The 12,763-nt window shown below is 43.9% G+C and overlaps 1 protein-coding gene across 1 annotated transcript in view; it reads right to left on the bottom strand.

Annotated features, from left to right (window-relative positions):
* Positions 1–377: 377 nt before the first annotated feature.
* LOC144115768 (uncharacterized) overlaps positions 378–12,763 on the bottom strand; it is a 58,446-nt gene continuing 46,060 nt past the window's right edge. Inside the window, exon 5 of the mRNA XM_077650273.1 lies at positions 378–2,329. Within this exon, the coding sequence (XP_077506399.1) occupies positions 1,069–2,329 (1,261 nt within the window). The 3' untranslated portion in view covers positions 378–1,068. The remainder of the gene's footprint in view (positions 2,330–12,763) is intronic.

The raw sequence follows: 12,763 nt of genomic DNA, 5'->3' as shown, positions 1-12,763 counted from the left end.
TCTCATTAAGAATCTGGTTAAAAAAGCCCCGTTTTTTTTTTAGACGACATATTGCGTTCCATTTGAAGCTCTAGAGCTTTCCAACCAGAAGGCTTCGCTATATTCGAATATTACAAGAAAAAAATGTTAGCTAGCTGAATCGAAAATAAAGTTGCATTTATACCAAATCAAAATTTCGGGGCTGTGCTGTAGTGGAGGGCTCTAGATTAATTTCCACCACATGGGGATCTTAAACATGCACTGACATCGCAGAGCACATGGCGCCTTTCACATTTTGATCCATCGAAGCGTGGCCGCCGCAGTCGGGATTTGATACCGCACCATCGTGGTCATCAGCCGAACGCCGTAACCACTGAGCCATCGCAGTGGATACAGAGTTGATGCATATTTGCAATGTGCAACATTTATTCAACTTTGGTCCAACTCATTTCAGACACAGTGCATATCACTCATTGCTTTTGCACAGAAGTACCTTCTTTTACAGTATGTACACTACACTTCCCACTGAAACAATGTCGCTTTACGAACTACATCGCGAATGCTTTTACGTCTCCAAGTACACCTAGATACGTGACGGTTTAAGCTGCAGCTTGTCACTCACTCTGAGAGATAAGTGCGGCCTCTTCGCCAACGGAACTCGACTGACCTGTTCCTGATAGCGAAGGGGCCGACGAGAGTTGACAGCAAAATGAGCTAATGGACCGAATTCTGCGGAACAGGCACGCCAAAAACCCAGAACACCTCTCCCATATCTCTCCAATTAACCCTGTCCTGTGCACAGAACGATACCCACTTCCAATCTATACAGCATGTTCAAAATTAAACTTTACTGATTTAAAAAAAAATTTGAATTGCCGTACGCTAATGCTGCTTTTGCATGTCGGCGGTGCGGGCAGGCGGACACAAATTGGGGTAGTAATTGTCCCCATAAATTCAGTAAATAACTAAAATTTATTAATAATATTTTTATTGGCTGAAGTTAGCAGGCATATTTATATTGAGAACCATTATATTGAAGATGTCATAGTGGGGCAGTTGCTTTTCAGGGCTATTCTATTTTTTTAAATTTTAGTAACTCGCCTGTGTCCTAGCTGAGATGCACACGTCTAAAATTTTACAAAATGGAATAGCACTGAAAAGCAACTGCCTCACCATAACATCTTCAATATAATAGTTCTCAATATAAATATCCCCACTAACTTCAGCCGATAAAAAGTTAATGAATTTTAGTTGTAAAATTACTGAATTTACGGGGCCAACTATTGCCCCAACTATTGCCCCAATAACGCCGCTGGCGCGTCGAACCCGAACCACCAGGCTTGGCTTCGCGGGCCAGAGAAAGTTTTCTATCTGGGCGATGCTGAAAGGTAGGCCCTCGGCGACCACCCTGTGCTGCCCCTCTGACGTCTGAAGGATCGCTTCCAGCTCGTGTGGCTCTGCCAAACGGAAGTTTGTCGCGCCTTCCCGTAGGCTGGCCTCTTTTGCAGCGCGTCGCGCGGTGCCCGACACTCTTCGAGTGCCAATCCGCGAACCCTTCTGTTCTGCATACGACGCCAGATTTAGAAGATCCCCTTCTAAGAGCCTGTCGGCGTAGTCTTCCGGCACGAGGCACAGCTCAAGTTTTTGGCCCATTAGCTTCCTTCCGTTCACGGCCAAAGCTCTTTGGGCTTCGTCGGGGCACATGAAGCGCATGAACGCCGCTCTTTGGGCCCTACCCAAGTTGAATTTCTCACGCTCTACTTGCGTTACCTTGCAATGAGAGAAGAGCTCCTTCAGCTTCTCTTCTGTTGCGCCCACTGGCAGGTTGCGGACCTGCACGACACAACTGGATGTGACGCCCTTGTGCAGTGCGCTCAAAGCTGGCCTTCTCGACATAACATAGCGGCGGACGTCGTCCACTTGCCCCCGGAAGGCCTTGATGCGGTGACCTGACAGCTTGGCGCTCTCCCACGCGTAGCTGAGGGCCCTTTCCTGGTCTTCTTTTGATGCCACCTCAACAAAGGCCCTGCCGATAGGCAGGTCGCCTTTGCTGCGGGTCAAAAGGAGGATGCCCAGCCTGCCTCCCGACACTCTGACGCCAGCCTGCTTGAGGTGCCTGGCAACCTGCTCGGCAGTGATGTTTTCGGGAAGGTCATGAATCTTCAGCAAGAATCTGTCAGCGCTGCTGTCTCTGTCGCTGTCACTGGTGTCACTATCGCTTCCGCTGCTGCTGCTGCTGCTGTCACCTTTCGAGGACGAGTCTTTTTTCTGTGCGTGGGCAGCAGACTCCTCGGCCACTTGCCCCGCCTCCTTGCCGTCTTCAAGGTCCTCTCCAGGCTTGTTGCTTCCACTATCGTAGTGCAGAAAAAGAAAAGCAAGACAAAGGTTGACATAACTGGGAAGGCGGAAGCAAGTTCAGCTGCTACTAATACTATTGCTGCTGTAAAATCGAAAAGAACAATGCTTTACAGTGTCCTGGCGGTTTGCGAGCAGTACTACACAGCCTTGACAATTGAAGAAAGCAAAATCCCCACACTGAGAAGACGTCAAAAACAGGTACACGTGCAAGAGCACCCGTTGGTGCTTGGATGCTTGCATCTGTCGTTCTTTTCATATGAAGTATCTATCTAAGCAGAGCCAAGCGAGCAACAACACTAAAGCATGGCGTAGTCGCGGGAATTCCGACGTTTCTCTCTCTTTTTTTTTCAAAGAATAGAAACAATGGGACTTCTGTGCTCGGCACTCGTGACCAGTTTCCAACACCTCGAGAGAGACGCGACTTTGCATTCATGTCGATGGCAGTACTTGCCTCGTTCTTTCGCGGTAAATGACGGGCCATCACATATGACGATGAACCATTGTGCACACTGATACATAACAAGGCTGTCGCAATGCAAACTTCAGCTCAGCTTATAAACGGGCTTTGGCGGCGGTGGTGTGAATTTCTCAATACAAGCAATTTCCTTCCTTGACAAATACGTCTACCCATTTCTTTATATTGTTGCCAATAAACCTATAAAAAAATAATTACTGCACCAACATTATTCGTGTCACTTATAGAAGGTCCGATAGACAGTATGTAAGTAGGCCCATGAAATAAGAAAAAAAGCTAGCTCTGAGCCTGCTGCAGGTGCATGGGACTACGGACGCGCACTGGAAATTCAAACTTATACTGCGAAATGGCTAAGCCCGAGGCAGTCGTCAAATCAATTCTGGAAGCACAATAGGCCAGTTCCTTCATTTTACGACTGCGCTCCTTCACTTGCGGCCGTAAACCAGCTTTTATCACCAACCTAAATTTACCGGCTCTGCGAAGTTTTCTAGTAGGAATCGCAAACTACATTAGTGCCAGTGGTGCTGTAGGCTCGCAGCAGCAGTAAACCATGGCTAGGGGTGTAAATCTGCAGCAGTTTCAGAGGGTCTGTACACATGACGAATCAAACTTCAGTGCTATCGCCACCTGACAACCAACAACAGTGGAGTTCAGAGCAACAAGGCGAAATACCACGAGCTTTTATGGAGAGCAGCATATTCAGTTGACGTGACGGGCGTCATTTTGGTGTTCAGCGCAGCTTCAACGGTGCAGGCCAGAGCAGGAGGTGATAGGCCGATTAGACACAGCGCACTGCCTTTCGGCGTTTGTGGTCGTTCTTAATGTACACCAGCATGGCGGCCACTGAAAATACTCCCTAAAGAACTCCTAGAGAAAAGGTTTCAGTGCAATGGTGATGGCTTGCATCATAAAGGGGGGCCGGTCACTTTTAGAAGGGCAGGTTGGGGGTGAGCACTCAAATCCAACTAGTTCCAACCTCCTGAGGGTTCTTAACGTGATCAAGAAAGGCATTTACTGCAATTCACACACTATGTGCATGCAAAGAGGCTGCTCCAACTCAGGCTGCCCGTGCCCCAACTCAGGAGCACAAGCGGCCATGATGGCACTTTCTTAAAATCGTTAATTAGCCAGCCAAAGCATTAGATCTTGTGCTGGCAAGTACCTGATCCAAATACAGCTGCTTTACGAACAGCAGGCATGCTACTATCTAGCTCCCATAATATGCCACTTCCCACGCCTAGTCGAGTAGCATTACTCGTACAAATCGCACTAATTTCGTACTACTATGATGTCATTTTTTACAGGAATCACGTCACAGCGCACAGATGGCAGCCGTTAGCCGGTTTCCTTGAGCACCACTAGAGGCAGGAGTCAATGCAATTACCGGGGCAGAGAAAGCCGAGCAAATTCGGCGAGTCGCAAGCCTATGGGCCGAAAAGCAGAAAAAGCGCAAAAAATGGGCAGATCATGCGAGCATTTCGCACTGCAGGCTACAACACGTAGTCTACAGAAGGGATGAATGACGAGAAGAGCTATTACAGTAAAAATGACTGGAACCGAGCAAAAGCGTTTGGGGACGCCGAAGGGCAATTTCTGATCGCTGCCAACTCTGATCGCTGTTAGGAACAGCAGATAATTCATGAATTATGCCTCATCCCACAAGTTGTTTGCAGCTCTGTGAAAGATAGAGCTCTCTCGTCAAATCGCGGTCAAGGAAGACAACAATTATTTCAAATGAAAACATTCGAAAGAGGTCTGTCTGGTTCACATTCTTTCTAACATAAATACCTCAAATATTTTAGCAGTGTTGACTTTTTTTCAGTTATTGCAGTAATTGAAAATGTAGTTCAGGATGGCGGTTTGAAAGTATAGCGAGCGTTTCATTCACTGGTTAAATTAGCAGAGAAAGTCCGCACGAGCACAGCACTGCGGTGGCCTGCCTGCTGCTAAGTAATGCGCTGCCATTTGCAAACGTGGCTAGCATGGCACCTGCCAAGTCGGCCCAGTCTCCTGCGCGCACATGTGCGTGCAGTACTGTAGCACGCAGCTAGTGTTCCTGTATACAGGAACACTACGCACAGCAGCTGGACACTGGTACTTTTTCTTTCCCAGTGACGAAGCCACCAGCTGCGGGACGAGGGGCGTGGATGACATTTTGCAGCGCACGCCGTTCTGATCAGCTCTAATGGCCACAGCCTTCACAGCACTGCTAACTACTTTTGAGATGGAGTACAGGTGATTTCTCAAGTCGTGCCCTTCATACTTGACAGATTTTGCATCGAGATAAAAGGTGCTACGGAGTCTCTTTATGTACGCAAACCGTTCAGTTTCAGCAGTACAATAAATCGTTTTAACTGACGCCCCATCCATCCATTTCTAAATGCTGCCTCCCTATCATCAGCAGCATAATATTTTCCTGGAAAACTCACGCTGTCCATACTTCTTACATCAGGGTGTCTACTGAGCTACCCTTTTCAAGATCTCCGACTTTGCCATGTTTTCCCCGAATATTTCAGATCAAATTTTCTGGCCACTGAAGAGGCGGAAAAACTTAGTGGATGATGGTAATAGACAGTACATGAACTATTCACAGCAAGAAAACTATTAACTGAAACTTAAAACACTATATTGAAAACAGATTTGCTCTACCTGTTTTACAGATTGTTTTTTTTTTTCCTAAAGGAAGCCCAGCTTCAAGCTACGACTTACGCAGCAACCACTGCTTCTTGTATTCCAGCTCTTTAAAAAGACAAAGGACGCATTGAAGTTGGCCTGTATCAACAGACTACCGCACTGATTAAAAAGATGCTAAATTACACTAAAAAACAGAACTTTTTTATACACTAGAAAGCATCGGAAATGAAACATGGGCATCGTTGCCACCTACTGTTTTCACAAGCAAGCTGTGGTGAGTCAAGGTGATTTTTCACTTGTGGACCTCGAAGGCTAGGCTACACCGCCATTCACTTTCAAATGGTGATCACGGAGGCCTTTAGGGCCTTGATCTCATGAGTTAAATCCAACTTTGTTATTATTAATGCGTCCTTTGCTGCCAGAAAAAGCATCTTCATAGCGAGAACGAAGTATCGAATCGATTTTTACTAAGAATAAAAGTTCGATGGAGCTATCCTCAGTGCCCCTTTAACAAGAGTAACTATCTTATTCAACTTCTGAACATTTGATGTTTGCAGTAAGGACGTAAAAGAGAAAGTTAGTTCTGCACACTACTGGCTTCAGCTTCTTCCATGGAAAATATTTTTGAATGCAGCTTAGTTTCATGATCAGCACCAGGACAAATTTTGCGAGTAGTGCAGAAGTCAGCACAGAAGAAACCAAATATACACAGTGCTTGCTTTGTGGACGACGAGGAAAAGACATAAAATTAAGCTTGGCAGACATGATGTCACGCCTTATAACTGCAAAGCAAAAAGGTCATGCAAATATGCACTGACAACGTACTTAGCACTCACTGTACTGTCACAATTCCCTTCAGACCACCACGTTAATTTCAGTCGGTCATTCTCCCTGACTTGGCTAACTTTTTTGATGTTATCCCTGACAATTCCAGGTTTTTCAAGTTTTCCAGATCACTAGACACCCTGTACACGCATTCAAGCACAAACTAGGCTGGTCAATCTTAAGTCCACTGAGAGTTCCAAACTAGCCCTGCAGTATGTAAACTTCACAATAAAACAATGCGTGCAATGTCATCAATTTTTGGAGAACCCTCTCATGGTAGGTGTAGGTGTATCAGTGGCCAATGATGTGTATGCACCACGAGGTGTATGTATATGATGTGTATGCAAATGATGTGTATGCACCATAATACCATTTTCACTTCAATGGCTATTATGAACTTTTACGCTTTTTATTGAAAAAGCTCCCATTAATTTAAGCTCTGCCTAATTTGAACAAACTTATTGAACCCTTTGAGTTTGGATTATCAAGATGTAAAGTCAAGCATATTAATAAATATTTGCAAATACAAAATCAAAGCATCGTATGTTTTTCAGTTGTCAAACTTTACAATCAGAATCTCGGCTCCTTGTAGTTCACCCAATGCATAGAAAATAATGAGCTGGTATCAGTATATCAGATTCTTGTCATTTATCTAATGCATGACAGATCACAAGCTCAGATAAACAGTTACAAGGGACTGTGAATATGTTGAACAATGTTTGGTCTGTAGAGCATCGAGTCAGCCTGAGCAAATGTAAAAAAGATTCTTAATTTACGTGTGCATTCTAGTGCTTTCCAGCTTGACTCTGGAAACAACAAATCACAAGTGCCCACATATGGCCCTTTCAAGAGCATTAAGATATTGAACTCAGCACCACCGCAGGGTGTTTCAACACAGTCATATTCCTTATAGCTACAACCTATATCTGCACCTTTGACCTTCATAGCATGAAAATAATGATGCAGAAACAGAACACCAAAGCACTAAAAAATGCGAACTAATAGCCTGCATAACAACTCCACATTTTGAATTTCTGCTAGCTTTTGCATTTATATTGCAAAGTATTCATTTTGCCTCGGCCAAAAATTTCACTGCACAAATCTCTTTGCGAGTGCTCCAATACACAAGCTACCTATATGTTAACATTTTGTGCTCTCTATATAATTTCGATGCCTTATTCTATCAAACTCAAACAATTCAAATAGACCATATGTAATGCACTCACAAGCATACTGCCCGAGAGCTGTTTCACAATAACTAGAGGCATAAGTATTATCGTATTCTTGGCACTATAGCCCGCAGATTATATACATACTTAAAAGCTTAAATTTCGCATCGTGATGACTATTTATAGGTGTGGACTATACAAGGTTTACTTTTTTTAATATTGTTTCATAAAGCAGAGGAAGCCTAGCGTGGCAGTCGAAGTAAAAATAATATAAAAGGTTCTACAGCGCCTGCGACATTTTACCCTGCTATCACATAATGAAATCAGCTCCCGTATGCAATAAGCTTCGATATGCAAGCAAATGCTGCTCGTGATGGCAGCTTTTTGATGAGGGCTTCGATTTGTGAGCGCAACTGCAAAACCTCAATGAATAACGTCCTTATACTGTAAGCATCTACAAAGTAACGGTACTGTTAGAAGCACGGCAAGCGACTTCAGCTTCAATATAAAGACTAGCTTTACCTGCGCATCATCAAATGTTATCTGCATGCTTCAATGCTCCTCCTGTCAGAAACAATGTATTGGAGAAGCCGGACAATCAATGAGCGCCAGACTAATGGTCATCGAGCTGACAGAGCAAGGAACCTACAGAAGACAGTGTCGGAACCTTTTAATCAACGTGGTCACAACTTCGACGAACTTAACTTTTCATTCTTCAATCAAGCTTCAAATCTGCAAGGGATAGATAACACAGACAGGCATTCCTAATCCACAAATTTCAATCTTTACAACCAGCAAGGAGTAACGTATCCAGAGGACACTTAGAATCTCTCAGGCACGTTCCGGCACTAGTGTAATTCTTTAAACAGGTCTTGCACATGGTCAGAGCATTTCTCAGTACTTCATACCTTATACTTTCATACCATACCTTATACCTTATACCTTCATACTTCATGCTTTATTGTTTCTTTCACGCTACCCTTCCGCCCCAACCTGTTCTTTACCCCCTTAATTACCTTTTTTTTCTCTTTCTCTTTCTGCAATTTATCTTTAGCTTATGCCCTACTTCTCTAGCCATGATTTCTCAGGAATCCTTGGCTCCCCCCTTTCCTTTCATGCTTTCTCGCCCCATGTTTTCTTTTTTCCCTTATTTTTATTTTTTATCCTTTTTTTCCCCGGTATATTGTTCCGCCATGCTGACTAGTTCCTTACACAGGTCAACCCAGCTCAGGTCAACACAGCCAGTCATACCAAGCCTACTGTTGCAACTGGACACACAGCCTTTCAAGGCCATGCTCGTTATTTCTCTATGCTCCACAACCACGGATTCCTTTCTGCTGCTGGCCCTTTTCTCTTCAGTTTTGCAGGTCAACCAGTTAATCATCTTTAGCAGCCATCATGCCTGGACAAGATTCACCCTCCCCATCCTAAAGCCATTCCCACTTCATGCCCTCCTGCTCATCACCGGCCTTCCTCCTTGGAGGGATGACCTATTTTAACCCTGCCAATGATGAACGCTTTGCCCAGACGAAGACAAAGTCCTCTTGTCGAAATGTTGGCAAGTTCCCCGATGTTTTTCCTCTCTTGTTCACTCCCTCATTCAGTGTTAGCCAATAAACTTTGCATACCTCACTGTTCCCCACACAGATTGCTTCAGAATTTCCGAATACTCTCTGACAAATATGACGCAACAAATATGAATAAAGAATGTTACAAAAGTCATGCATATGTAAAGGCCTTCATTCAAATTTCTACATAAGCAACGGGCTATAAAATGTCTATCTGCCTTAAATGACTAGTTTACAAAGATATGAGTTTCATCAATCAAACAGAGGTTAACAAAGTACTAATGTCTTCTTTGTGTCATAGAGTCACCATCATCATCAGCCTTACTACATCCACTGCAAGGCAAAGGCCTCTCCCATGTCTCTCCAATTAACCCTGTCCTTTGCCAGCTGCTTCCACTCCTTGCCTGCAAACCACTTAATCTCATCCACCCACCTAACCTTCTGCCGCCCCCTGCTACGCTTACTTTCTCTTGGGACCCACTCCGTTACCCTTAAGGACCAGTGGTTATCTTGCCTTCGCATTACATGCCCTGCCCAAGCCCATTTCTTCCTCTTGATTTCGACTAGGATGTCATTAACCTGCGTTTGTTCCCTCACCCACTCTGCTGCCCGCTTCCGGTCTCTTAACGTTACACCTATCATTTTTCTTTCCATGCCTCGCTGCGTTGTTCTTAACTTAAGCTGAACTCTTTTCGTTAGCCTCCACATTTCTGCCCCGTAGGTGAGTACCGGTAAGATACAGCTGTTGTACACTTTTCTCTTGAGGGAAATTGGTAATCTGCCGCTCATGATCTGAGAGAACCTGCCATATGCGCTCCACCCCATTCTTATCCTTCTAGTTATCTCCCTCTCATGATCCGGATCAGCTGTCACTACCTGCCCTAAGTATTCCTTTACAACTTCCAGGCTCTCTCTGCCAATTGTGAACTGCTGTTCCCTTGCTAGACTGTTGAACATTACCTTGATTTTCTGCATGCTAATTTTTAGTCCCAGCATCTGCTCTGCCTGTCTAACTCGTTGATCATGATTTCTGGTTCATCTCCTGAGTGACTCAGCAAGGCAATGTCATCAGCGAATCGAAGATTATTTAGGTATTCTCCATTTACTCTTATTCCCAACTGTTCCCAACTCATGTCTCGGAATACCTCCTGTAAACAGGCGGTGAATAGAATTGGCGAGATCGTGTCATAGAGTGGAACTTATCAAATGCAATTACTATATGTGCATTGAAACCGCTATCCCACACTCTGTGGCGCTGTCGAATGCTAAAAGCACGAGCGATAGACACAACAGTCCACTAAACTATTTTCTTTAACATCCAATGAACAGGCCTTCTCGTGTAGGCAGCATGTACTCACAGTCGACCCAGCTGAGCAAGATAACACCTTGAAAGCTGCCGCCACTATCCTTTGGTCGCATGAAGAAAAAGACCCAACTCAACCCAAATGAACACGCTAATAATCTTATCAGTACTTTGGACTTTTACTAAAAAAAAAAGGGGCTTCTACTAGCAAATTTATAATCCTCACATTAAAGGTACTCGCAGTAGCAATCTTCTAGATGAGCACTAGTACAAAATCACACCCGATGGCTTGTTCAAGATGAAACGAAAAGGATCAAAAGTACTTTAATAGGCCACACCATGGCAAATAGCCTGGGCAGAAAAAAATGCCGTCTGATTTCAATTCTTACACAGACAGCAGTATTGAACTATAAACTTTTGCACACAACATTATGTTGATTTCCTCCAAATACTTCTGCCGGACAACATGCTCTCAATTTAAGAACCACTCCTGAATGAAGTTAATCTGGTACACACCCTATTTTTATATCATCCTAATGTACACCCTTTACAAAACTTTACAAAATATATATAGCCCGGTGGGGGGGTTGCTTCTAAACTGGAGAGCAGATCTTACTAGCACCCCTGGAAGTCTTAAGCTCTGGACGGGTGATGTTGAGATTTCCTCTCACCTTCAAGGGATCTAGAATACGGGAAGTGCAAAACAAGCCACACTGCATGACCCAGAAGCAAATGGCCATGCTGTGGGTTATACATCAATCACATTGTCCTGCAGATTGCATTGCACACTGCAAACTAGAAATCTATGGAGAATGATATCAATAAGTGATGAACTAAGATTCACGTTTTCTGATTCCCAAAAGTAATCATAATAGTAGTAGCAATAATGGTGGTAATAAAATTAAGCTTAATAAATCATTACAAAAATTAGGAGTAATGTCATCGTAGATAGCTCGACATTAATCCTTTGAGGGTTTTTGTTGCATGTGTACAGCAGCGAATTTCTATCCCATAGGGCTTTTGACATATATGGCGATGATACTGTTTCAAATTTTGCACTACACTGAAAATATATGCTCACCAGGAGATGCTAACACCTCCTAGAGCTTACAAGAATTGTTATAAAAGTGTTTGTGCTACCTTCTTGTGGAAAAAAAGAAACTAGGTTTACGAAGATGCACTTGCATGGTTTCAACTCCTCCATATGCGTCACCTGGTCTTGTGGAGGTGCACAAAAGTTGATTTTTAACTTGACTAGCACTGTCCTTGGTTCATTATTACCAACGCCCACAGGGTGTTATTGTTCTCTGCTTTTTTTACTCAGTTTCCTTTAAGTGAGTCAGATGCCTGGAAAAGTTGCTTTACCGCCACACACGCCATTTTCTTTCCGGGCAGTAGGAGCGATGGATCTTCCGACTTGGATTACAACACCACCAGAACCAGATCAAACGACCTAAGTCCAGAGACGAAGCATAGAGAGCAAGTCATGACTAACGGCGGAACACTTTCCAAGGAGGGTGTCTCAGACCCCTTCTCAAGGCAGCCACACCCAATGAAGACACCGCGTGTATGCTAATGACTTGACGCCCAAACAGAAAGCAGACACCCATTTTATGCATGCAGAATGCGACCAGGCAGAGTGCGTAAAGCTGTATTTTAACGACTACCACACGGTGAAGAAACATGAAACATTTTTGCAGTTTTGAGTGATGCTGTGGCTAAAATACTGCTAATCACCAAAATACTGACTAATCACTTGCTCAGCTTTACCATCATTAAGGGACAAATTTACACTGTTGAAGGAAATACACTGAAGCCTCGATAATTTGAAACCGGTTTTGTGAATGATTTCCAGCAGCCCGAAAAATTACTACGCAAATTTTATCGGGCAGTTTCAGTGGCCTGGGTAGCACAGACTGGATAATTCATTCACTATGGTTATACCCTCCAAAGCTCCTAACATGAGTGAATGTCATGTCAGTTCAACGCTGCCAGTCGGAGTAATACCCAGTCGCTAATTTGGCAGCTGCAATTGATATTTCTTGTTTTCATGCTCAGACTTGCATGTCTCACAGCTTCATCAAGTTAGCTTTTGTCTCTTCCTTCTCCTCAGCGAGGTGTAGTGCGAGAACTCACATGCACATTTCTTTCCTCTTGCTTATGGGGATGTGCATGGTTACACCACAGAAAATGCCCCAGTGCAGAACTTCACCTCTGCACTCAAAGGGGTACAGACACGAAATTTCAGCAAAGGATGTAATCTGTTTCCTCAGCATATATGGATGCCATCCAGCAAGGCATCAGGTGAAATGTCCTTTAACATATGATTTTCAATGCATGAAAATTGACATAAGTGACGTGCAATTCAAACAAATCAAATACCATACCATCCCTGAATCTGTCTATCAAAAAATGGCCATTAAGAACGTGGCAGGCTGCTTGGCAGCACTTG

This window comes from Amblyomma americanum, chromosome 1 (assembly GCF_052857255.1).
Source record: "Amblyomma americanum isolate KBUSLIRL-KWMA chromosome 1, ASM5285725v1, whole genome shotgun sequence".
Classification (NCBI taxonomy): domain Eukaryota; kingdom Metazoa; phylum Arthropoda; class Arachnida; order Ixodida; family Ixodidae; genus Amblyomma; species Amblyomma americanum.
The sequence above is the reverse complement of the archived record's forward strand: the minus strand, read 5'-3'. Positions and strand labels throughout refer to the sequence as shown.